The sequence below is a fragment of the Pongo pygmaeus genome, chromosome 5, assembly GCF_028885625.2.
Source record: "Pongo pygmaeus isolate AG05252 chromosome 5, NHGRI_mPonPyg2-v2.0_pri, whole genome shotgun sequence".
NCBI classification, from domain to species: domain Eukaryota; kingdom Metazoa; phylum Chordata; class Mammalia; order Primates; family Hominidae; genus Pongo; species Pongo pygmaeus.
In genome coordinates this window covers 117588330-117611754 of record NC_072378.2, presented here as the reverse complement: position 1 = coordinate 117611754, position 23425 = coordinate 117588330, and the positions used below count along the sequence as shown (strand labels likewise).

Here is a 23425-nt window from a genome sequence, read left to right as displayed (position 1 = left end):
AGAAAATACACAAAGTAAAGGAAAAATATCTGCTCTTCATCTTTCTCTTCTGTGATCCCTGGGAAGAAAATAAAGGGATGCTTAAGAGTGGAAAAATGCAATTCATGAAGAAGGGGAAAAGGGATTTAGATGAAAACAAAATTTGTGTATAAGTAACAGAAGTGTTATTATTACTTTTTTTCTTTTTTTTTTTTTAGAGATGGAGTCTCGCTCTGTCACCCAGGCTGGAGTGCAGTGGTGTGACCTCGGCTTGGGCAACCTTCGCCTTCTGGGTTCAAGCAATTCTCCTGCCTCAGCCTCCCGAGTAGCTGGGACTACAGGCGCATGCTGCCACACCCAGCTAATTTTTTGTATTTTATTAGAGACAGGGTTTCACCATGTTGCCCAGGCTGGTCTCGAACTCCTGAGCTCAGGCAATCCGCCTGCCTCGGCCTCCCAAAGTGCTAGGATTACAGGCGTGAGCCAATGTGCCCGGTAGCGGTGTTATTTTTAAGAGTGAAAATTTGGGGAAAATCAAATAACTTAAGCATCCAACAGCAGGGGAATGGTCAAGTAAATAATGGTTTATCCATGTGAAAAAATACTATAAAGACATTAATAATTGGGGTTTTCAACCTTCCAATAACAATGGAAAATGCTCATAATACAATGTTAAATGAAAAATATATGCTACAGAACAGAATAATATGATATGCTACCATTTTTGTCTTAAAGTTAGAAATATAAATATAGTTGACTAGAAACAGTGAGATTTGGTGATTATCTATGGATACTGATTTATGACTAATTTTTGTTTTCTTATTTGTGTTTTTCTTATCTTTCCAAATTCTTATAAAATTGATATGCAAATTATTTTATATTCTGAAAAAATGTACTTTTAATGTTATTTGAATAGAATATATACTTACATGTTCAAAATGCAAACAGTACACAAAAGTATGGAATGGAATGTGTCCCTCCTACCTCTGTTCCTCCTTCACAGAAAGCCGCATTATGTTTCTTGAAATTTTTCTAGAGATACTGGAATGAATATTTATTCTTTATTTCTCCTTTTTGCAGAAAGGGTGTCGTGCTACTTAGATAGTTCTATATTTTGCTTATTTTTTTTAAGTTGCCACTATATCTCAGACAGCTTTCTATATTACCAATTGCTATATTTCAATTTTTTTTGTATGGCTGCAGAGTGTTCCACTGCGTGGATGTGCTAATATTTTATTTTTCCACAAAATACGTACCTAGTGTTTGAAGGGCACATAAGTTCATTCCTAATCTTTTTCTATTTATAATACTGCAATGAAAAGCTGTAAATATACATCATTTTATATATGTGCCAATGCCACTGGATCATCCACCTCAAGTGTTTATATGACAGAGAAAAAGAAACTTTGTTGAAGTTACTGATATTGAGTGGGTTACCAGTTATGCTCCTTATGAAACCACAAAACAATCACTGCTCTACCTATGGATGTTTCTTCCGAGGGGACGGGCCTTGTGATTGTCTCATCTTCTTTCTTAGTTGAAACACTGGTGCTTTGACTTGTCTTGCGCCACACCAATGAATCATTACCTGAGAGAGGAGAGACGTCGGGAAAACCACATTAGTAACAATGATAGGCGAAAAAAAATATGACCAAACTTGAGTAACTCACTGGCTTGCCCTGAGCCCTACCTTGTGTAATCTGGCAACCAATGAGCTCCACCTTCAAGGCTATCCTCTGGTGCCATGTCTGGGGGACAACCCGCACATATCTGGCCACGATGGGAGGGATGAAATTGTTTTGCACTGGGTCCCGAAAGTTAGAGTTACCCTGAAACACCTATAGAAGGAAATTATGTTTACCTTAAGATTCTATTAATGAGTTTTTTGGTGTTTATCATCCCACTTATACCTGGTTATATGAAACCAAGGCAAGGATTCTATGTCTGTTGCATTTTTCTAGACACTCTTGATATTGAAGATACGAGGCTTTGCAAACAAGGGCCAATTTATCTAACTAAGGTGGTGCTGCTCATCTGTTTACTGATTTAAATTTCATTTTGGATAAAGAAGCTAAAATTGCCTTGTTGTATTATTTGACCTTAATATTCCTACATTCAACTGGTGCTACAGACAAGCAACCTCAAGAGCACAAGGCCTCAGCTCTCTCACTTTGCCATTTCCTTCCGAATTCTCATTGTCACTAACAGGATCCCAAGACAAATGTCCAACTCAAACATCCACCATGCTTATACTGAAGCAGCCATTTCAAATGGCCAATTTTCACTTCCCAAGAAAACCACAAGTATTTCATTCCTGAAGTAGAAAAGAATTAAATCACAAAGAGCTCTCAAGGTTTTTATTGACACATTTCTTATTCTTGGATTTGGATGCCAAGAAAGCCCCATCTTTCTTTTTTTCTTTTCTTTTTTTTTTTGAGATGGAATCTCACTCTTGTCGCCCAGGCTGGAGTGCAATAGTGCAATCTCGGCTCACTGCAACCTCCGCCTCCCAGGTTCAAATGATTCTCCTGCCTCAGCCTCCCAAGTAGCTGGGATTATAGGCGCCAGCCACCACACCCGGCTAATTTTTGTATTTTTAGTAGAGATGGGGTTTCACTATGTTGGCCAGGCTGGTCTCGAACTCCTGACCTTGGGTGATCCACCTGCCTTAGCCTCCCAACGTGCTGAGATTATATGTGTGAGCCAGCACGACCAGCCCATCATCATCTTTTTAAATAGTTTATTTTATTTTAGAGACAGGATCTTACTCTGTTGCCCAGGCTGTAGTGCAACAGCACAATCATAATTCACTGTAACCTTGAACTCCTGAGCTCAAGTGATCTTCCTGCCTCAGCCTTCCAAGCATCTAGGACTACAAGTGTGCACCACCACATTTGGGTAATTAAAAAAAAATTTTTTTTTGTAGTGGTGGGGTCTTGCTATGTTGCCCAGGATGGTCTCAAATGATCCTCCTGCCTTGGCTTCCCAAAGCTTGGGGATTACAGGCATGAACCACCATGCCTGGCCTCACTGTCTTTTATTGAGATATTTAATGTAAACACACTGACGAAAATATATAGAGGCCTGTTCTCCTACTCAGTTCTCTTGCCTCTAGGGTTACCTCTTACCTTTTCTTCATTATTCACAATTCCTTTATAGGTCTTCCACTTAGAATTATTGTTTTTGAAGTTCATCACAAAACTCTTAACATAAAAGTTGAAGTTCGACTGTGTAGATCCAGTGGTCCGAATTCCTTGTAAGAAAATATTTACGGGCTATTTTTAAAAGTTTGTTAAATATAACATCTATTATAATTTCAAGTTTCATTTTTTTCTCCCTCATTTAAAACCTCAGATCATCTCACAGGCCAACTTATATTAGTTGCATTTAAAAATCTCTTCACAGATTAATGTTTTCACACTGACAATACACCATATAAAGATTTCACCATTGAAGAATTATCTCTCTAATCCATATATCCATATTTACAACCTGCATACAGATTCTTTCCACAGAAAGAATGTAAAGATTTGTTACATTTTCAAATATTTCAAGATCTTGGAGGTAGGTAGAGAGGCACCTATGTAAACAATAAGCATATTTTCAACTGCGAGTCATTTACAGTCATGAAACTACTCCTGCACTTTGCACTTGTGTTATTTTCTGCACCTGTTATTTTCTTTTTCTCCCCCAAATCGATCTCCAGCCACTCTCGTGGTTTGTGGTTGTTGCTACTGTCGCCTGAAGCCCATGATGGGCCTTGGTCCTGAAGTCGGGCTTGGCCAGGAGACCAGTGAACTTGGTCTCCACTCTCATTGACCGACTGCCATGAGGAAGAAGCTCTGATTTGCCCGTCAGGTTCCAAACTCAAGGATCTGCTGCAACCTGAAAAAAGAGTGCAGTAAGATATTTTAGATACAGACATAAAATAATAGCAAAAAAAAAAAAGTAGTACCACATCTCACCTAGAAATATTCAACTAGTTGACTTTTATTCTGATATGGAATAAAGTGTTTAATTACCAGCTTTTAAATGGTCCAGAGTTGCATTTCACTCATTTGTACTACCATGCCTTGAAACTGTTACTGCAATAGACCTCCAAGTCACATCCTTTATAAGTGACACCTCTTCATCCCCACTGTAGATTTTATTTTCTAACCTTCTATATTCATCCTGATTTCAACAAAATGCAATCTGTGTTAAAGGTTTAAAATGCTGTGTTCCTTCTCACTTTAAAAGATTTAGAATCAGAGGGGAACCCCATTTTTTCCACATACTTGAAAAGCAGATGTGTCTAAGTCCTCTGAACATCAGTAAGTTGTACCCAATATTCATCCAAAGGACCTTAACTATACCATGCCCAATATACCAACGTGAAGGCAGCAAATAAAGGCAAAGAAGAAATATTTGTAGTGTTTTCCTTGAAATGGTTTATGCTAAGGGAGAATATTTACATAGAACACATTTCATGATGGAGAAGCTAAAAAGCCTTTATATACTCATTTTCAGTAACTTTATTCTAATAACAAACCAAATTGCAATATTTGAAAGCTTTTTCTCTTAAAATCTAAGATAAAGGGATTTATTTTAAAATAAATATTTCACTTTTTATTCTTTTTGGCAAAAGTTTGAGAGAGTTTAGATTATAAAGAAACATATTTTCTGCTTAATGTTAATTAGGCTTATTGTCCTGTGGATGGTTAAGTCAAGAAGATTTGGTGTGGGTGACTGAAGCAAGCGGATCGCTTAAGCCCAGGAGTTTGAGACCAGCCTGGGCAACATAATGAGACTCTGCCTCCTTAAAAAAAAAAAAAAAAAAAAGGTGCTATGTAACCTGAGAAAAAAGAAAAAAAAAAACCAACCTTTTAAACTATATAATCTGAAGGGTATGGAGAAATAAATTACTACCGAAGACTTTTAAAATATCAAATTCTTTTTTTTTTGAGATGGAGTCTCGCTCTGTTACCCAGGCTGGAGTGCAGTGGCGCAATCTCAGCTCACTGCAAGCTCCGCCTCCCGGGTTCACGCCATTCTCCTGCCTCAGCCTCCCGAGAAGCTGGGACTACAGGTGCCCCCCACCACACCCGGCTAATTTTTTGTATTTTTAGTAGAGACAGGGTTTCACCGTGTTAGCCAAGATGGTCTCGATCTCCTGACCTCGTGATCCACCTGCCTCGGTCTCCCAAAGTGCTGGGATTACAGGCGTGAGCCACCGAAAATATCAAATTCTTAAGGAAAGCATGATCCTTACCATTGGAGGTAAACAGAAATCGCTTGTCTGACAGGGAACCACTGAAACAATAAAGACAAACATGAGAAGGTAAGTTGCTTACCTACATCTTAGTGACTAATATAGCTACATCCCAGGGCTCACAGAGCTTTCCCACCTATGCTTCCTTACATGATCCTCACAATACCCCTGCAAACCTACTGCTATTATCTTCATCATCGGTATTTTATAGAACAGGAAACTTAGGCCCACGGAAGGTAAGCAACTTTCCTAAATTCACGTAAGTGACAAGGGGCTAGGAAAGGGGCTAGGACTCTGAGATGCTGCTTTTGAATCAGAATCCTGTGCTATTTCCACCATGCTGAATTTATTGGAAAGGAATGTGTAGATATACAGCCTCAGGAATAACCTTACATCTCAATTAATTATTGCAAGAGGATGAAGACAGAAAGGATTACTGCCCTGAAATCTCCCTTTGTTTCAGCAGTCACCTTGAAGTGTCCCACTCATTTCCACACAGATCTCTCGACTCTCACTGAGGATGTTTCAGCAGTGTTACTCTAGGGACAGTCTCTGCCCTGTCTCTCTCTCCATGGCCACACTCCTACCTACTGTAGCAACCAGCACCAAGCCTTGAACCAGCTCCGGCTTCTGGATGACAAGGTACAGCTGGAGAAAACACACAGCATGTCAGTGAGCTGGCCTTACTGCCGCTTCTATCACTATCACAGGAGAAATGATTGCATCAGCCTCATTCTGCAGTTGTCTCCTTCAGTGCAGAAGACATTCCTAAGGCCACAGGAATGTCCTTATCTACCTTTGAAGGCCAGATCAACCTTTAAAATAATCCCTCACAAAGTCAGTGGTATGAAAAATACAGAGAACGAATGGAAAATTTGGGGGCCTCAACATTAGCTTTATGTGCACAGTATTAGATACTAAACACCAAAAGGTAGATGCCCGTTGTGTCCAACTTTTCACAACTATTTTACAATCTCAGAGTGCTGCTTATTATTTTAAATGTTTAATTCTGAATTATAGATGGGAATAATGGACACAGAGAGTACTAAAACATGAAATCCACAAAGAACCCCAAAGTACTCTGGCCAAGAGTATAAGTACCTTCCCATCAAAAGCTCTTTTTAGAAGTAATGGGTAGTAAAACTCTCTAGAATAGATTTTCTCTTTCACATTGTCTATGCATGGCAGACTCCATAAACCCTGGTATTCCACATCTAGGTTCTTCTATAATCTCTGCACTGAATATAATGCAGGCACCAATCATTACTTACATGAGAAAACTCAGACCCACTTGGGTCCTGGGACTTGCCTAAGTTCACAGTTAGCAAAAAAGCTTGGATGAGAACTCTCCTGACACTTAAAGAAAGGTGCTAATGATATTGAAATTGTATTAAGATTTATGTAGAGCCTCTCTTTTGTCTCTTTTTCCATTTTCTCTAACTTTCCTACGCTGTTAAATTTGAAATGTGGCTCAAATAAGCCTAAATAATGCTGCGGCAACCCTAAGAAACTAAGCTCACTTGTCATGAAATATTAGTTTTGTTGTTGACCAAAAAGTATGGAAAGGATAACTTCGGAGTTAAGCCTGAGAAGAAACCAGGAAAAGCTCTGCTTCTAACAGCTGTCTGCCTGGCTCTCCTCCATTATCAACTGGAAAATATTTTTCCATTTCATTCCATTGAACGAATTAAATACAGACCACTTAAAGAATTCTATAGGTTAATAAGCCCACTCTTTTAAAAATAAAAACACCCTAGGGAGGTTAGGGTTCTGAAGCATTCACACATTAGAGTGAATGAATTCAATCAGTTTACAGGAATAAGGAGCCTTCCCAGAGGACTACAGAAGCAATCAAGAATAATCTGATGGAAGCAGAAAGAAGGTTTTCGCTTCTGATGGTTAGCACCATCGTTCTCTGTATGAGGTCAGTCCCTCTTCCTGATACCATTCTGGTCTCTTCAAATCAAGGAAATGACCTGACCGGAGATGAATCCCAGAAGAGCCCTGGATATTTACTTTAGGGACTCCTTCCTCAGCTGCAATACTTCCTTCTCTGGTTTTTCCTGAACGCCAAACAATCATGTGTGGGAACATAAGTTCAATGACCGCATGTACAGTGTTTCCCCAAGAGTAAAACAACACAGATAAAAACAACTGCTCCCTGAAGATTTCAAATCTAAATGAGTGGAAGAGGCTGTGTGAACATACAGTTAACTATTTGCTCAGTGCAAAATCACAGATCTAGAAATAAGAAGAGATCTTGATATAATTCTGAACTTTCTATCTACTCCCCCCAAAATAAAAATCAGACAATTAGTACAAATAACTATATGGAATATGAAGCAAAACCCTTTCTAATTCACTAATGGTTTAGATTTCTGTACTCTACGTTTTGCATGGAAGTTTAACGTCAAATTATATAAAATACATAATATATACTTTTCAAATTATATAAAATATATTATATATGTATGTATTAAGTCTAGTTGATGTAGCAAAAGTTAACTGAGAACATAAAGTCAAATTTATTCAATAGTTTTAATAATGTTTGTTCAAAAGTAAGATAAAATCCAAGTTAAACTTTTTGTTATCCTGTTTTCCTACAAAAGGGGCATTCAAATGTATACAAATACAGACAAATGATTCCAAAAAACAGATTGAAAGCCAAAGGGAAGTTCTTTGTTCCTGTTTGGAGGTGGTAGCACCTAACAAATTCAGGCTAGAGCCTGTTATCTTCCTGAAGTAGCACCCTCGTATCAACAGAAGAAACCATCAAAAAACATAAAAAGGAATACATTCTCAAAAGTCAAGGTCAAGTTGGCATTTAAAGGTTTACTGTGCATAAGTGATCACTTTTACTATAAATCAGGATGTAAACTTTAAAATAAAATTTAAAGTTCTGAAAAGTATGTGGCAAATATTTATGTGAAAAATGTGATATATATGTGTGTGTATATATGTATTTTTATTCATTTGAGTAAAGATTTTAATTTCTAATAGCATACTGTTACTAAACTTTTGGATCTTAAACCTTGGCACAAATTTAGAGACTAATTTGTCTTTGAACGTTCAGGTAATATGAAAACAACACTTTGTGTCCTCTCATAGCTAAAAATCTATCCAGAAGGGGAAAGTAGATGGGAGGGTCATGGTAGGCAGAGAACACAAATATCATGAGGTAAGCCTGCATGTCCAAGTGCACGGCATGCACTGCTGTCCTTGGTGGATGGAAGTCTTTTGTGGATTACGTACAGTACTACTTGCATTGCCTGTGAAAGAGTTATGTTGGAACATCTTCTCTAGTTACCCCCACCCTGACCCCTGAACTCAGAATTGCCAGTGAGAGGCTCTCCCTTTTCTCCAGACACCCACCAGCCAGCCTCCTGGCCGTGAGCATGGTGTGCCTATGGCCACCCCCACCCCTCTCTAACATTGCTCCTCAGTCTTGACTCTACCCCTGTAATCTCCCTTAACTTCAGTTACTGCTTCTAAATGCCACTGCCTATGAACATGGGCCAACAACCTCAATCATAAAATGGGTGTTAGTCCCAAAGTTTATATGTGAGTTCATAAGTCGGTTCTTCAGAACTTAAGACACATTTTCCAATAAAAGCAATGTTATAACTTGTGGTCAGGATACCTGTTTGACCTATGACATTGCTAACTATAATACACTTAAATAAAAAGTAGGAGGGGGAAGGAAAATACTACTAAACAATTATCAAAATAACATCAGAGTCACCATATCTATGTTGACTAACTTGAGAACCTACCCAAGATAAGATGGCCCACCATCCATTGTGAAAATGGAACAGCAAAATACGACCATGTTCTTTCTGATGCAAGAGGGGGCTAGGACAAAATAGCAGGGGCAGGGGGAGAATGTCATACAGATTAATGAGTGACAGAATATATAGGTCCTGACATTTTTTCCCCCACTTCTGGATCCCAAAACGCCTAAAACCTCTGTCTTGTGCCTTATTCTTGGAACTCAGGCCAAGTGAAAACCTGTCCAAAAAATAGTTGCAGAAGGCAGAAGGAGAGAATGAGAGAGAGAAATACAGTGGCTTGAGGAGCACTTTTCTCTCACTAGGTTTCCACTCCAGGAGTGTCTCCCACTTGGCCATTCTGAACTGCCTGTTTATATGTGTGGACATCTGGACCACAGGGTAGGCTGACACTGAGTTCTACACAGCTCTAGTTTTACACCTTCTAGTGGCTGAGGAAATCTGAAAATATGAAAAGCTTAAGTTGAACCATTTAAAGCACTTAACATATTTTTTTTCTCATGAAGCTAAAAGAGCACAGGATAAAAACAAACGAAGAATATAACGTTAATAAAGGCCATCTTTTTAAACAGGGTTAACAAAGGCCATCTTTCTTCACTTCCCAAACTCATCACTAAACGACTGTCTCTAGGAGTGTTCTAGGGAGCTCAGTGGTTCTGTAAGGGTTTCAGATGATGATAATATTGGAGACAACCAGTAATTTACAGAAGTTGTAAAAACCTAAAAAGAATTAAGCCTTTATTTTCTCCCACAAAAGCATCTGAGAGTAAAAACACTCCTCTGCCCCAGGGCTTCAGAGTGCGCCATTTTAATTTACATGTCAGCACAACCAGTGAGCTTTCTGATTGCTACATTTATCATCCATGCAGAGACCAGAAATGCTGCTCTAAGCACTCATGCATATTTTTCCAGTTGACAAACCCTTGCTATCACATCCCTGCTGTCTTTTCAAAGTTGTGAGCTGGTTAATTATCCTTCAGGGTTACCTTCTACTCAGAACAAACGATACTGAAAAAAAGTACTTACTCCCTCGAAAGCACACCATTGGCCAGAATCCCTTCATATCGACTGATCCCTTTGCGCTGAAGCACACTGATCTGGCCACCCAGTTCATCAGCAATTATTCCTGCATGGATGGCCGCTTTGCACAATAAAGAGGTCTGAAACACAGCAACATCATTATGCAGAACTTAAAAGAACACAGTTAAAATATAGTTGGAGTTTTCTATTTCGTTTCTGTGGTAATTTATAGTAGTGGCCCCAATGAATAAAGCCTTCCAATGGCCATGCCCTGCAGTGGTCACCTCCCTCACTGACTCTGGACCATGTGGCTTGCTTTGTTCTGCTGCAGATAACAGGGCCTAGCCAACTGCTACACATGTGAGTGAAGCCACCTTAGACTCTTGAGCCCCAGTTAACCTGCCATACGATGGCAGCCACAAGAGTGATTCCAGGCTAAGGGAGCTTACTAATCCAGTGTGGGTGGAGGCAAATTGCTCACCCTCAAACTCATCAGCAAATAAAATGGCTGCTACTTTAAGCCACTAAGTTTTGGAGTGGCTTGTTAAGCAGAAATCGATAACAGATCCAGCTTCTTATACTTAGGCTATTAGACACACATGCCAAGTTATCATTTAAGAAGCTGAACTTTCAATTCCACGTGTTCATTTTTAAATTAGAGATTTATCAAGGTACCAAAACCACAATGGTAACGACAGCCACAGAACATTAAACGGAACAGAAAGCTTAACGAAGTTCCTAGAGGGATGATGTTCAACTCAGGGCTGACAGCCTCCATCTCACTTCCTGAATCCCCTCAGGAGGTATCAAAAAGCTGGTGCCAGCTCAGCTCTGCAATGTTCAGTGTGAGGTGTCAGCAGGCTGCTGGCTGTTCTGACAGATGCAGCAGGAGCAGCAGACTGGCTCTGATTTACAGGCGGTTGTGGGATTGGAATCGGCTCTGTCAGGAAGTGGGGCTACAGAAATGACTAGAACTTTCTATGGGGTGCCCAGGCCTGTAGGTCCCCAAGTGTAGACCTCTGTGGAAGGGTGATAAGGCACTCAGACCCAGGAGTGAGGGGATAAGAAACATAATTTCCTAAATAAACCTTAGCTATGCTCCACTTCTTCTTGACTGTTAATGCCAACATAGAAAGGCAGCTCATGAAATTGTGTCTCAATAACTGGACTCAAGAATTTCTCTTTTTGTTAATGACAATGCTGCTTACCTTATTTACAATGGAAAAGTTCCCTTAGACTTAAGTTACAACAGTATAAGGACTAATGAGACAAATCATATTTTGCAATATAGTTGCAATAAAGTTGAGAACTTTGTGATATTCAATTTAGAGAGTTCATATTTCCCAAACTAGATTAGGTTTGGCAAAGTGAGTCAGTTTTGCAATAACTGTTATCATAACAAGAGAGAGGAAAGATTACATGACAGAAAGAAAAAAAAATGAGAATGCTGAAACAGAGATGCAAATACTACCCTCCCTAATTTTGGAGGAAAAAAAGAATTAAAATTAGAAGAGAAAAAGATCATACCCTTTAATAAGAATGCAGGTTGCTTTTTTCTCTTTCCTGAATTTTTTGTATATTGTTCCTGAATTTTCTTTCATTAAAAAGTTTTCTTATCATCAGTTTGGACTCCTGGGTCCAAACAAAATGGAGAAGCCAGTTGAAGACGAAAAGTCCTGAATTTAAATTTAGCAATTTATCTTGTCATCCTGGCTTTGCCTCTAACTCCACAAAGTATATGCAAGTCATTCCACTGCTCTTGACCTGGCTTCCCATTCCTCTGGACAATGACAAGCCTGGACTGGATGTTGTCTGGTGCATGGGTCCCCAAGCCCCCAGGCTGTGGACTGGTACTGGTCAGTGGCCTGTTAGGAACTGGGCCACACAGCAGGAGGTGAGCGGTGGGCAAGCACACATTAAGGCCTGAGCTCTACCTCTTGTCAGATCAGCAAAGGCATTAGATTCTCACAGGGGTGCAAATCCTACTGACAACTGCGCATGTGAGGAATCCAGGCTGTGTGCTCCTTATGAGAATCTAATTCCTGGTGATCTGAGGTGGAACACTTTCATCCTGAAACCAGCCCCCACCCCATCTGTGGAAAAACTGTCTTTCACAAAAGTGGTCCCTGTTGCCAAAAAGGTTCGGGGCTGCTGGTCTAGTGTCTTTTCTGAAGGTCTGTCACCTTGTGATTCTAAAGGGTACCCAGTGCACCTTTTATAGGACCCATGCAGGCCTGTCTCCCTCACTAAACCCCAGAATGAAAACCGAATCAGTTCAGTGGTCTGCTGAGCAGCTATTCCCACTGTCCTTGGGATCACAGGTCTTCATCCTAGGAACCCTGCCTATTGAGAGCTCTCACTGGACTTGGCATGTCCCAGGGCCTCCTTGGCTGTAAGATGACAGGTTCACAGGCCAACGAGCAACAGGATCTAACAGCATCATTGGCCAACAAATATTCTCATTTCTCACAGTACCCAGTATTGAAGGAATTCAATGGTGAATACCCTTTTTATAAAATTTTTATTTAATTGCAGCTATGGCTTTCCATAACAGGTTGATGCAAAAGTAATTGTGTTTTTTGCCATTTCTTTTCATATTAATTGTAGGCTATAGGATACATCTCCAAAAGACTAGCCATCAAGTCTCACTATCATATTATTATGATAAAATTACGAACATTTTCCAGGATTATTTTCTTTAAAATAGTCACTCCCTCATCCATCCAACTTAAAGGAAATTGATGTTTATTTGTCACTTTTTTTGGTATTGATTTTTAAAATTCACATTTATTGAACCTGATTTTTGAAAATTCCCTTTTGAACAGATGATAAAATTTATACTTTTATTTTCTAGCTATTTTGAAGTCTAAGTCTCACTGATATGTAAATATTGGAAAGCCATATTACCTAGCCTTATGTACATGGGTACATATTACCCAGCATATGTACCTAGCCTATGTACATTCTGCTCTGTAGAGCAGAACGTCTCTACAACCAGCTGGGCAGAATTTGCTGGAAAAAGAAAAATAAATAATTTATATTTTATTAAATTACACAACCAAAAAAATTAAACTGTACTTAAATTTTTAAAGTATTTTCTGCCCTCCATATAATATCTTGCTTTAATGGCAAATTAGAAACCTGATTTGTGAAAATACAGATTGATCTACAATGTTCATCTGAAGGCAACTTTTACACAATAATTATTTGTTTTATATAAGGATTCACCATAAAGTCTATTAAACAATGAGCTTCCTGGCTGGGCGCAGTGGCTCACACCTGTAATCCCAGCACTTAGGGAGGCCAAGGCAGGTGGATACAAGGTCAGGAGATCGAGACCATCCTGGCTAACATGGTGAAACCCCGTCTCTACTAAAAATACAAAAAATTAGCCGGGCGTGGTGGCAGGCGCCTGTAGTCCCAGCTACTCAGGAGGCTGAGGCAGGAGAATGGCGTGAACCCAGGAAGTGGAGCTTACAGTGAGCCAAGATCACACCACTGCACTCCAGCCTGGGCGACAGAACGAGACTCTGTCTCAAAAAACAAACAAACAAAAACAACAAGCTTCCCTAATGCATTTTACTTGATTCTAAGACGTTCAGCTATCCCTGACAAATGGTTTTAATTAGTAAATTATCTTAAACAAAGTATACTTAAACAGAATAATGTAAATGTAATAATTCTTTAGGAAAGGGAACACAATGGCCAGCTGAAGAGAATACCTTCATGCCTCAGGCAATTGCAGGTGGATGGCATTATCTACAATAAACATTTCTGAAGTTCACTAAGCCATAAATGATAGCCAAACAGATTAGTGTGAACTAAGGCTAAACAACTTTCAAGCAACTATCAAATCATCCCAGAATTTTCTTAACTCTTCCTTTAGGAAAAATCAACTTGTACTAAAACAGTGTCGGCAATGTTTTAAAAGGAAGTGTAAGAAAAAAGTAAACATTTTAGGTTGCATTTAATAAAACATGAACCAAAACCAGTAAGGTAGAATAAAGCACATGCTTAAAAATGTTGGTGGAATGATAGCAAAATGTTAAATGATCAAATATATGCCCCTTTCCATCATACGAATTATTTCTGTGCTGTTACAGTCCTCCTAATTACCATATCAATAATGTTTTCTTCATAAAATGTGCATTCTTTATAGAAATGTTGGAAATAATGAAAAAAAAAATCACTCATATTGTCATTACCCAGAGATAATCACTTGCCATTATAATGTATTTCCTTCTGGCTTTTTCTGGGTATGTACAAGAGGCCCAGTTTCTCCCCTTCTCCTCCTAAACTGCAGCGCACTACATGTTTACTGTCTCTATTTTACAGTACTTCTTGAACATTTTGGGGAGAGGAGAATTGCTGAAACAAATTAATTAAGTGATGTGTTCTGCTTAAAAACAGATGGTTTAGTTAGCAGGCTGGGGAGAAGGTGCCAAGAGAAAAATTGTTCTGGGGGCAGGTGAGGCAGATCTTAAGCCCATATTCCTTCACTGGCATTGGAAACATACACCAATTTGGATGCCTTAATTTGTCAGTAGCAGACAGAACTACAGAATCTCAAAAATTCAAAAAAGACTTTAAAGTTCCCTCCTCACACCTCCTGACAGACCACCCCCATCTCCACTCCACAGCACCCTTCCCACACAAAGACAGTCTATCCCTGACAAATGGTTTTAACATCTACACCTGACATTTTCAGTGACTAGGAAATCAGTTTCTCGAGACAGCCTATCCCATTTTGCATTGTTCAATTATTCCTTATATGCAGCTGAAATTGGCATCACTATAACTTTTATCCACTGATCCCAGTTCTGCCTTTTGGAGCAACACAGAATAAACCAATGCCTTTTCTATAATAGCTCTGTAAGACAACATATTCTTCCCTGAGACAGGGTACCTCCTTCTTCAACAGCTCCTGTAGTTATTTATTTTACATATTCTGTTATCCTGACCTACAGGATATGCTTTGGTTTTGCAAAGATTCTTCTGAAAAGACTTGCTACAACTGAACGCATTTCCCAAGATGAAGGCACTGTGGAAGCAGACTCTAAGATAACCCCCATGATCCCTGCTCCCTGTATCCCCTCTTGTGGAATCCCTCTGAATCCCCCTGAGTGTGGGTGGGGGCTGAGATTTTCTTCTAAGTCTATAAGAACATGGCAAAAGTGATGGGATACCACTCCCATGATAACATTATATAAGAGTGTAATCTATCTTGCTAGGCGATCCCTTTGCTCAAAGACTCTCCCTTGTTTGCTTTGAGGATGCAAGTGGCCACGTTGGGAAAGTCTACATGACAAGAACTGAGGACGGCCTCCAGCCACAATCCAGGAAGAAACCGAGGCCCTCAATCCAATAACACACAAGTAACTGAATGCTGTCAACACCACATGAGCTTAGAAGCAGATCCTTCCCCACTTGAGCCTCCAATGAGATTGCAGCCCCAGCTGACACCTTTGTTGCACCCTTATAAGACCCTGAAGCAGATAACTCAGCTAAACCATGTCCAGTCTCCTAACCCACAGAAAATGAGATAATAAATATATGCCACTTTAAGCCTCTAAGTTTATGGTAATATTATTATGCAGCAATAAATATCTAATACATCCATGACATTGACATATACAAAAAAGGCACTAATCCGAGTTCTTTGAAGAGAGTAGCTTTCAAAACACAAAATTTCCTTGCAGATAAAATCATTCTAAAAGCAAATAGTGCAAAATCAGTTAGTGGGTCAAATAGGAAACCTGTTTGCCAGCACTTAGGGATCATGTACTCCCATCTACCATGCAGGGAACCATTTACCTGTTACGCTAAAAAATATAGCTCTGTCAGGAGGAGGTAAGATAAACATCTACAGTAAGAAAAAAACTATGCTATTTCTCTTATTGTACATAATTCTTACATTTCTTGCATAGAACAGGAAAATAATAAATAAAAACTTTCTATTGCTGGGAAAAAATGTCAACTTTTTATTTCTCTTAATTCCTTGTAGTCATTTAAGAATTGCCTGAGCCAAGTAAATCTTCAAACTGAAATAGTGTAAAACATTTTAAGAGTCAATTTATAGGTCAAATGAGTATCCTGTGTCAATCTTGTAAATAAAAATACAGAAAAGGGGAACGAAAGGCAAAATAACAACAAAATCTGCTGTTCCCAGAATCAGAATGTGCTAAAAGAGAAAATCACAGTCAAACTTTTTCCCCATGCCACAGAGGATTTATCAATCACCTAGAACAAGTAGATAAAGGTTATTTTCCCAGAGGCATAAAAATACATGTTAATAACTTTAAGAACAGTTTCACAACAATAGATTTTTGCTATAGATTTCTAATAACTCAGGCACTTTCCAAAGCTAGGCTATAAACCCAACTACTTCAAATAGCAATGTAAATTTTTAAAAAATCAGATACTAGATTTCCAGGACAGAAATTTGTAAATAGAAACAAGTGGAGGATTATGTATCTGAGATACAACATGCAGGAACAATGTATTACTACATAACCCAGGTAGTCTTACTGGACATAAGAACTTGGTTTGCAAAGAGAGAGGGGAATAAGAGCAGGGTGGATGGCTTCATTGGCCCCAGACACAATGTCACTATTCTATGATACGAATATTCATGTCCTTTGCTCTATTACAGGAACCAGTTGGAATGTTAAAGAAATAAACCATAACAAAAAGGATGTAAATCTATAACCTCTTACAAAAAGTGGATGGAATAATACTCTCAGATGGTAAAGTTTTGTTTTTCATTTCATTTATAGTAAGCTTAGCTGGAAATGCTAGAAATAGGAATGAATGCATGGGTAACCTTGGTTTTTATACTTATTTCATTTATTCTTGGAGGAGAGAGACTCATGCATCTACCTAGAGTTTTATATCTCATTTGACTTTACTCAGTAATTAATTTAGGCAGAGTAAAGCACTTACTCCTTTTAATTCATTCTCTGCCATTACCCTCAATTACTTACATCTCTATATCCATCTACCATATTCCCAGAAATGTCTCCTGCTACGTCTCTACAACCAGCTGGGCAGAATTTGCTGGAAAAAGAAAAATAAATAATTTATATTTTATTAAATTACACAACCAAAAAAATTAAACTGTACTTAAATTTTTAAAGTATTTTCTGCCCTCCATATAATATCTTGCTTTAATGGCAAATTAGAAACCTGATTTGTGAAAATACAGATTGATCTACAATGTTCATCTGAAGGCAACTTTTACACAATAATTATTTGTTTTATATAAGGATTCACCATAAAGTCTACTAAACAATGAGCTTCCCTAATGCATTTTACTTGATTCTAAGGCTTCCAATAAATATTTTTCAGAAACAGGAACATTTCTAAACATTATATACAGTATAATCTTGTTTCTATAAGAAATGTTTAAAATATGTAACAATTTTGTTTTCTATGGATAAAAAAGACAAAGAAGAATATCCCTAGATTCTCTCTGGGAGTAAGACTGTGAAGAACTTTCACTTTCCATGTTATACATACTGTAATATTGCCATAATATTAGCACTGTCTGATAGAAATATAATGGGAGCCACATATACAAATTTAAATATTCAAGTAGTCACATTTTTAAAAAGTAAAAAGAAACATGCAAAATTAATAATATATTCTATTTAATCCAGCATGTTCAAATTTTATCATTTCTAAATGTAATAAACAGAAATAAATACCAATAAGATATTTTCTCTTTTTTTGATTTAACTTCCAAAATCTGGGGTGCATTTTATACAACACCCCTCAATTTGCACTCACCACAGTTCAAGTGCTCATTAGCCACCCGTGGCTAGTGGCTACCATATTAGATGGTCTGGTCTACATTAGTTATGAAATACTTTTGCAATCAGAAAAAAAGGATATATTTTAAAGTTAGGATTCCAAGGCCGGGCACAGTGGCTCACGCCTGTAATCTCAGCACTTTGGGAGGCCAAGGCGGGTGGATAACCTGAGGTCTCAAGTTCAAGACCAGACTGGCCAACACGGTGAAACCCTGTCTCTACTAAAAATACAAAAAAATTAGCCCGGTGTGGTGGCAGACGCCTGTAATCCCAGCTACTTGGGAGGCTGAGGCAGGAGAATCACTTGAACCTGGGAGGCAGAGTTTGCAGTGAGACCAGATCGCGCCACTGTGCTCCAGCCTGGGGACCAAGAGCAAAACTCCGCCTCAAAAAAAAAAAAGAAAAAAAAAAAAAAATTAGGATTCAATTTACTTAACAGTCATTTTTCAAGAAACTTTCCAGAAACATGTCATAGCATGTGGTGCAGCTGAAGGGTGTCAGTGCTAGGAACAGAGTGACACAGGCTCCAGCACTACCTAGCTAGCAGTGGGACCCTGATATTGCATATAATCTCTCTTAGATTGTTTCTTCATCTCTAGTCCCTTCAAGTGTCAACATATCAACAAGATATGAAGACAGCTATAAACATCTATAAAAAACACACAAAAAGGAAGCCAAAGTATTATAAAAATGTTGTCAGCTTTGAAGATGCATGCCATGTGCCCTTACTTCTATATATACACCACTTTACATAATGTTTACTTGGTTTGTTTAAAAAGAGTGTACCAGCCCAAACAGATTCCAGAATAGAAGTTGTTTTTATTTCATTTCCTCTCAGTGTCCTCCTGCTGACTTGGCAAATTATATATGTAACAACTAATTATCAAAACTATCCAAATAAATATTCCATAATTTTTTCCCATTGACCTTTTGGAGTCCCTGCATTGCAGCAGTACTCATGGAATTAAGAAATAAAAATAATGGGAATTCCAATTATAGGGTAACAATTCCCTAAAGCCAATTCCCTTAGAATCAGCTGTATTTCAGAATTCTGAATTTCTTGGATTCTAGAAAAGTAAAACAGTTCTAATGATGTATATGATGTAATACGCTGGTGGGGTCTGCACACATTAATAAAAAACATTAAAATACTTGTGTCAAATGCCTTAATAATCCTATTAAATAACATATGTAAAACTAGATAAAAACATGTTAAGCTAGTCCAATTTTGCTGTCAAACGAATTTAAGGTCACATTAATCAAGAATCACCACCAAATGAGTTACAAAAGGCTTTCAAAACTTTCTATACTTCATAATTATGGATGAGGGCTTGTGGGTATTAGTCACCAGGCCTTATCTTTAACCTAAACACTACAAAATGGCTGGGCTAAAGCTGAGATAATCTGGCACCATAATGCCACCCTGTAAGCGGGGATATATTCCCTTTCTTTAGGAGAATAGGAAATGACCAATTGATGTCCAGAGGCCCTATCACCAACTGGGACTGTAGATGTATAGCTAGAATAGATAATACTGGCATATGTGTATATTGGATGAACAGTAACTTTAAAAGCAATATTTAATTATTGCTCATTTTCATTTTTCCCCCTATTAGACATAATATTAGTTAACACTAGAGTTGTTTCTGCACATAAAATAATCTCATTCATTAGAATGACCAAATGTCTGAGACAGGACCACAGGCTCTTAAGCCTGACTCCCTGGCTACACTTATGAGGTGTGTAGCCCTCAGCAAGTCTTAATTGGTTTGTATTTCGGTTTTTACGATGTAACAGAACCTTCCTTGCAGACATGTTGAAATGTTCACAAGAGCTACTTACTCTGTGCTAAGTGCAGAGAGTTATACCGGGCACTAGGAAAGCACTCTAGAGAGTCATAGCTGGGTGCCATGATTCACACCTGTAATCCCAGCACTTTGGGAAGCTGAGTCCAGAAGTTAGAGATCAGCTTGGACAATATAGAAAGACACCCATTTCTAAAAAAATTTAAAAATTAGCCATGTATGATGGTGCACACCTGTTGTCCCAGCTACTTGGGAGGCTGAGGCAGGAGCATACTTTGAGCCCTGGAGTTTGAGGCTGTAGTGAGCTATAATTATACCACTGCACTCCAGCCTGGGCAAGAGAGCAAGACCCTCTTTCATAAAAAGAGAAAAAAAAAACAGTAATAGTTTTTGTTAGTGTTGTTGCCAATGATCTCTAAACTAGTGGTTCTCCACTGGGGGCGATTCTGCCCACTATGAGACATTTGGCAATGTCTGGAGACATTCTTGGTTATCACAATTGACATCTAGGACATAGAGGCCAGGGATGCTGCTAAATATCTAACAATGCACAGGACAGCCCTGCAATACAAAGAATTATCTGACCCAAAATATCAATAGTGCCAAGGCTAAGAAATTCTGCTTTAGACTGTTTTACTTGATAGATGAGGAAATGTACATCAAAGTGGCTAAGTAGTTTTTCCAGTTAAAGCTGGGTTGAAAATTTTCATCTTCTTATTTGCAGTAGGTTTTTCTCTAGTGGTAAAGACAAAATGCACCTCCTCCCAAATGAAAGAATTTTAAAAGTCACTCCCAAATACCAGCCAGGAAAAAAAATACAGTCTAGACTCGGTAATGATTCATTGGCCCTATAGCGGAACTCAGGGGTCAGCAAACTATGGCCTGCAAGCCAAATCCGCCCTACTGATGTTTTGGTAAATACAGTTTTATTGAAACACAGCATGTCTGTTAGTGTATACATAGTGTCTATGGCTGCTTTTTTGCTACAACAGCAACAGAGATTATATGAATAAATGCAACAGAGATTGTATGGCCTGGAAAACCTGAAATATTTATTATCTACCCCTTGACAGAAAATGTTTGCTGACTTCCTGCTATATAAGAAACTATTTCAAATATTCCTCATTAGTTACAACATGAATGGTAAAAAGAGCTTTAAGTACAAACGTATCTGGTTTAACGTGAAGGAAAACAAAATGTTCAGCAATACACGACTGCAACACAGTTAGGATACCTATACTTACCTGTATTCTGTCTTCAAATAATGGCTAGCTCGTTCCAAACACGTTATTAAATCTGTCATAAATAGAGATAATTGCAATTAATAGAATGAATAAAAACTAGGATACTCGTCCTGCAAAGCTTTCTTCTAAAATAAGAGAGTTTTTAAAAAGCATTTATTCACTATGTAGTTATCAGAATTTTCCTTTTAAAAATAAACACTGAGAATCACTGTCTCCAGTATTTAATGAGTTCCTTTCGTTTCTTTTTTTCTGCCACCAATGATAGTTTTTCAACACAATCACCTAGTAAATGATAGCAGAATCTATAGTTAACAGAAAAAAACAATACTCTTCAGTTGCTATCCACTATATGCCTACAAAGACCATGTGTATAATGTCCCCTGGCAGGAAGAAAATAATTTCAAAAGCCCAACACAGTTCATAGAGAAGGTTCCCACAAACATTTTAATTCAACAAGTTAGCCAGTGGCATCTGGTGACAGAGAAGCACACCTTTACCAAGAAAACCTACAGCATATAAGCTTTCTTCAACCAGGACAAAGCATTTTAAAAAAGAAGGTGCTGTCTGGAGTAATTTACAGAACCAAACTAATATTCAGCAATAGAGGCTAAGATACAGTGGATCTTGATGCATTTAGAACAACATAATATGGTTTCCAAAATATTCCACACTTACCGTAACAGTTCTTTGGGAGCAGTATATGGTGAACACCGGCCATGCAGGCATCTGCTGTGATTAGTCAGAGCTGATTGGCTAAGAGGAAAATGAATGGCGTACCTCCTTCCCAGAGCTTTTCTGCCAGAGAGGACTGAGAGCAGAAAGCTCTATGACCATAGGCAGACATGGTATGGGCTGCACAGTAATTATTCTGAAGCACAAGAGCCCAGGACAGGAGCCCATGCTTCTCTCTCTTATCAGTGTTCGTGTTTCCCTTCCCTTCTCTCCCACACAAGTTTCAGCTTTACAGTTATTACACTGTGTGACACTGACTTCTTCATCCTGCACACACTGTGCATGCCTCCCATGCTGGTGTATTGGTGTGTGTTGGGGAGGGGCTCACTGGTGAAAAGCCTTGCCCCTGAGCTGGGAAGGAGGATGGGGGAGGGCTCCAGAGAATAGTGAAGACTTTGAAGGGTCAGGAGGGGAACACAAAGGTGTGCTATCCAAGGTTTTTAGGAAAAATGAGATGAATCCTATCCCATATAAGTCAACTGATCAATCTAACATGCTAATAAGCTTGTCCAACCCATGCCCCTTGGACCACATGCAGCCCAGGATGGCCTTCGATGCAGCCCAACACAAATTCCTAAAGTTTCATAAAACATAATCATAAATTTTTTTTGCAATTTCTTTTTAGCTCATCAGCTATTGTTAGTGTATTTTATGTGTGGCCCCAAGACAATTCTTCTAATGTGGCCCAGGGAAGCCAAAAGATTGGACACACCTGTGCCACAATATGATTCAGTTCAGATCTAACCATTTACAAAGATACAATGTTCCTCTTCTCCCTCATATCTTAATTCTGCATCTGAGTCCACAATTATGTCCAGGGATGGGGATAAGTGGCAAGAGGAATTCTTAGACAGATAATGTTTAGAGATTTGTGTTGATTCTTCCGTTATACCTGGATGGTCGCTGCTCGCGTAGGTCAACAAAAAACCCCGGCCAGAAATGTGGGATCCACTCTCAAAGCGGACGGTTACTTCACTTGTGTTCAACAAGAGTTCTTTGGGAACAGTCATACTTCCACAGTATGGACCTAAAAACAAAGCACACTTGTGGCACATTTCAAAATTTATACCAGCACAAATGATTGGTATATGGCATTTTTTTCCTTGAAAGGCCAAATTTACCAGGCAATACATATGTATGATTATAATCTTTACCAACTGAAATTTAGCTTGACACTCAGACTGATAGTTTCTGACTGATTGTGAACTGTGAACTAAGCCAAGGGAGAAAGTGGCTTACTCTAGACAAGCAATAGGCTGGAACTAGTTAACTGTGAGCAACCCAAGAGATAGGTTTTGTTTTTTGTAACAAGAAGACAAAGGTCAAACACATTAGGTAGTAAAGAAAATTTTATTACAAAAATGTTATTCTAGGGGCCTCCTAAATTTGCTCAAATAACCAAAAAAAATCATTTTTTTCAGGAAAGTTTTAAAGTTAAAAGACTTTGCAAAGCATGGTAAGAATTTTATTCACAAGCAGCATTCACATGCAGCATACACACTGATTTTCCTTTACAGTAACTTCTGGTTAATCCCCAAAATTCATTTTGATTTATAAAATGCATACAAAAGCAGAATAACTTCTAAAGCATTTTGAAATATTATAGTACAAAATTATACAATTAAGGGTATAACATTGTTTCTAAAATAAGTTGCTTGAAAAGCAATAGGGATCTGAATGAACTTTCAAAGGGCAAAATTACATTTGGAGCATAAAATAACAAAAACTCTTCCTAAGACTACTCAAACTAAAGTTTACCTTTTAAATTGTCATTTTGAAAGTTAACATACGCAAG

The 23425-nt window shown here is 38.4% G+C and overlaps 1 protein-coding gene across 4 annotated transcripts in view; it reads right to left on the bottom strand.

Annotated features, from left to right (window-relative positions):
* DCBLD1 (discoidin, CUB and LCCL domain containing 1) overlaps positions 1–23425 on the bottom strand; it is a 67150-nt gene that overhangs the window by 7336 nt on the left and 36389 nt on the right. For 3 of the 4 annotated variants that reach the window (XM_054490685.2, XM_054490689.2, XM_054490688.2), the window contains exons 3-11: positions 22523–22657; positions 20899–20950; positions 17022–17094; positions 10045–10178; positions 5231–5271; positions 3649–3864; positions 3108–3232; positions 1670–1817; positions 1460–1567 (exon numbers count right to left, since the gene is read on the bottom strand). In XM_054490685.2, coding sequence (XP_054346660.2) covers positions 1460–1567; positions 1670–1817; positions 3108–3232; positions 3649–3864; positions 5231–5271; positions 10045–10178; positions 17022–17094; positions 20899–20950; positions 22523–22657 — 1032 coding nt within the window. Of the gene's footprint in view, positions 1–1459; positions 1568–1669; positions 1818–3107; positions 3233–3648; positions 3865–5230; positions 5272–10044; positions 10179–17021; positions 17095–20898; positions 20951–21573; positions 21628–22522; positions 22658–23425 lie in introns of all 4 variants that reach the window. The other variant, XM_063666533.1, reaches the window with a different exon arrangement.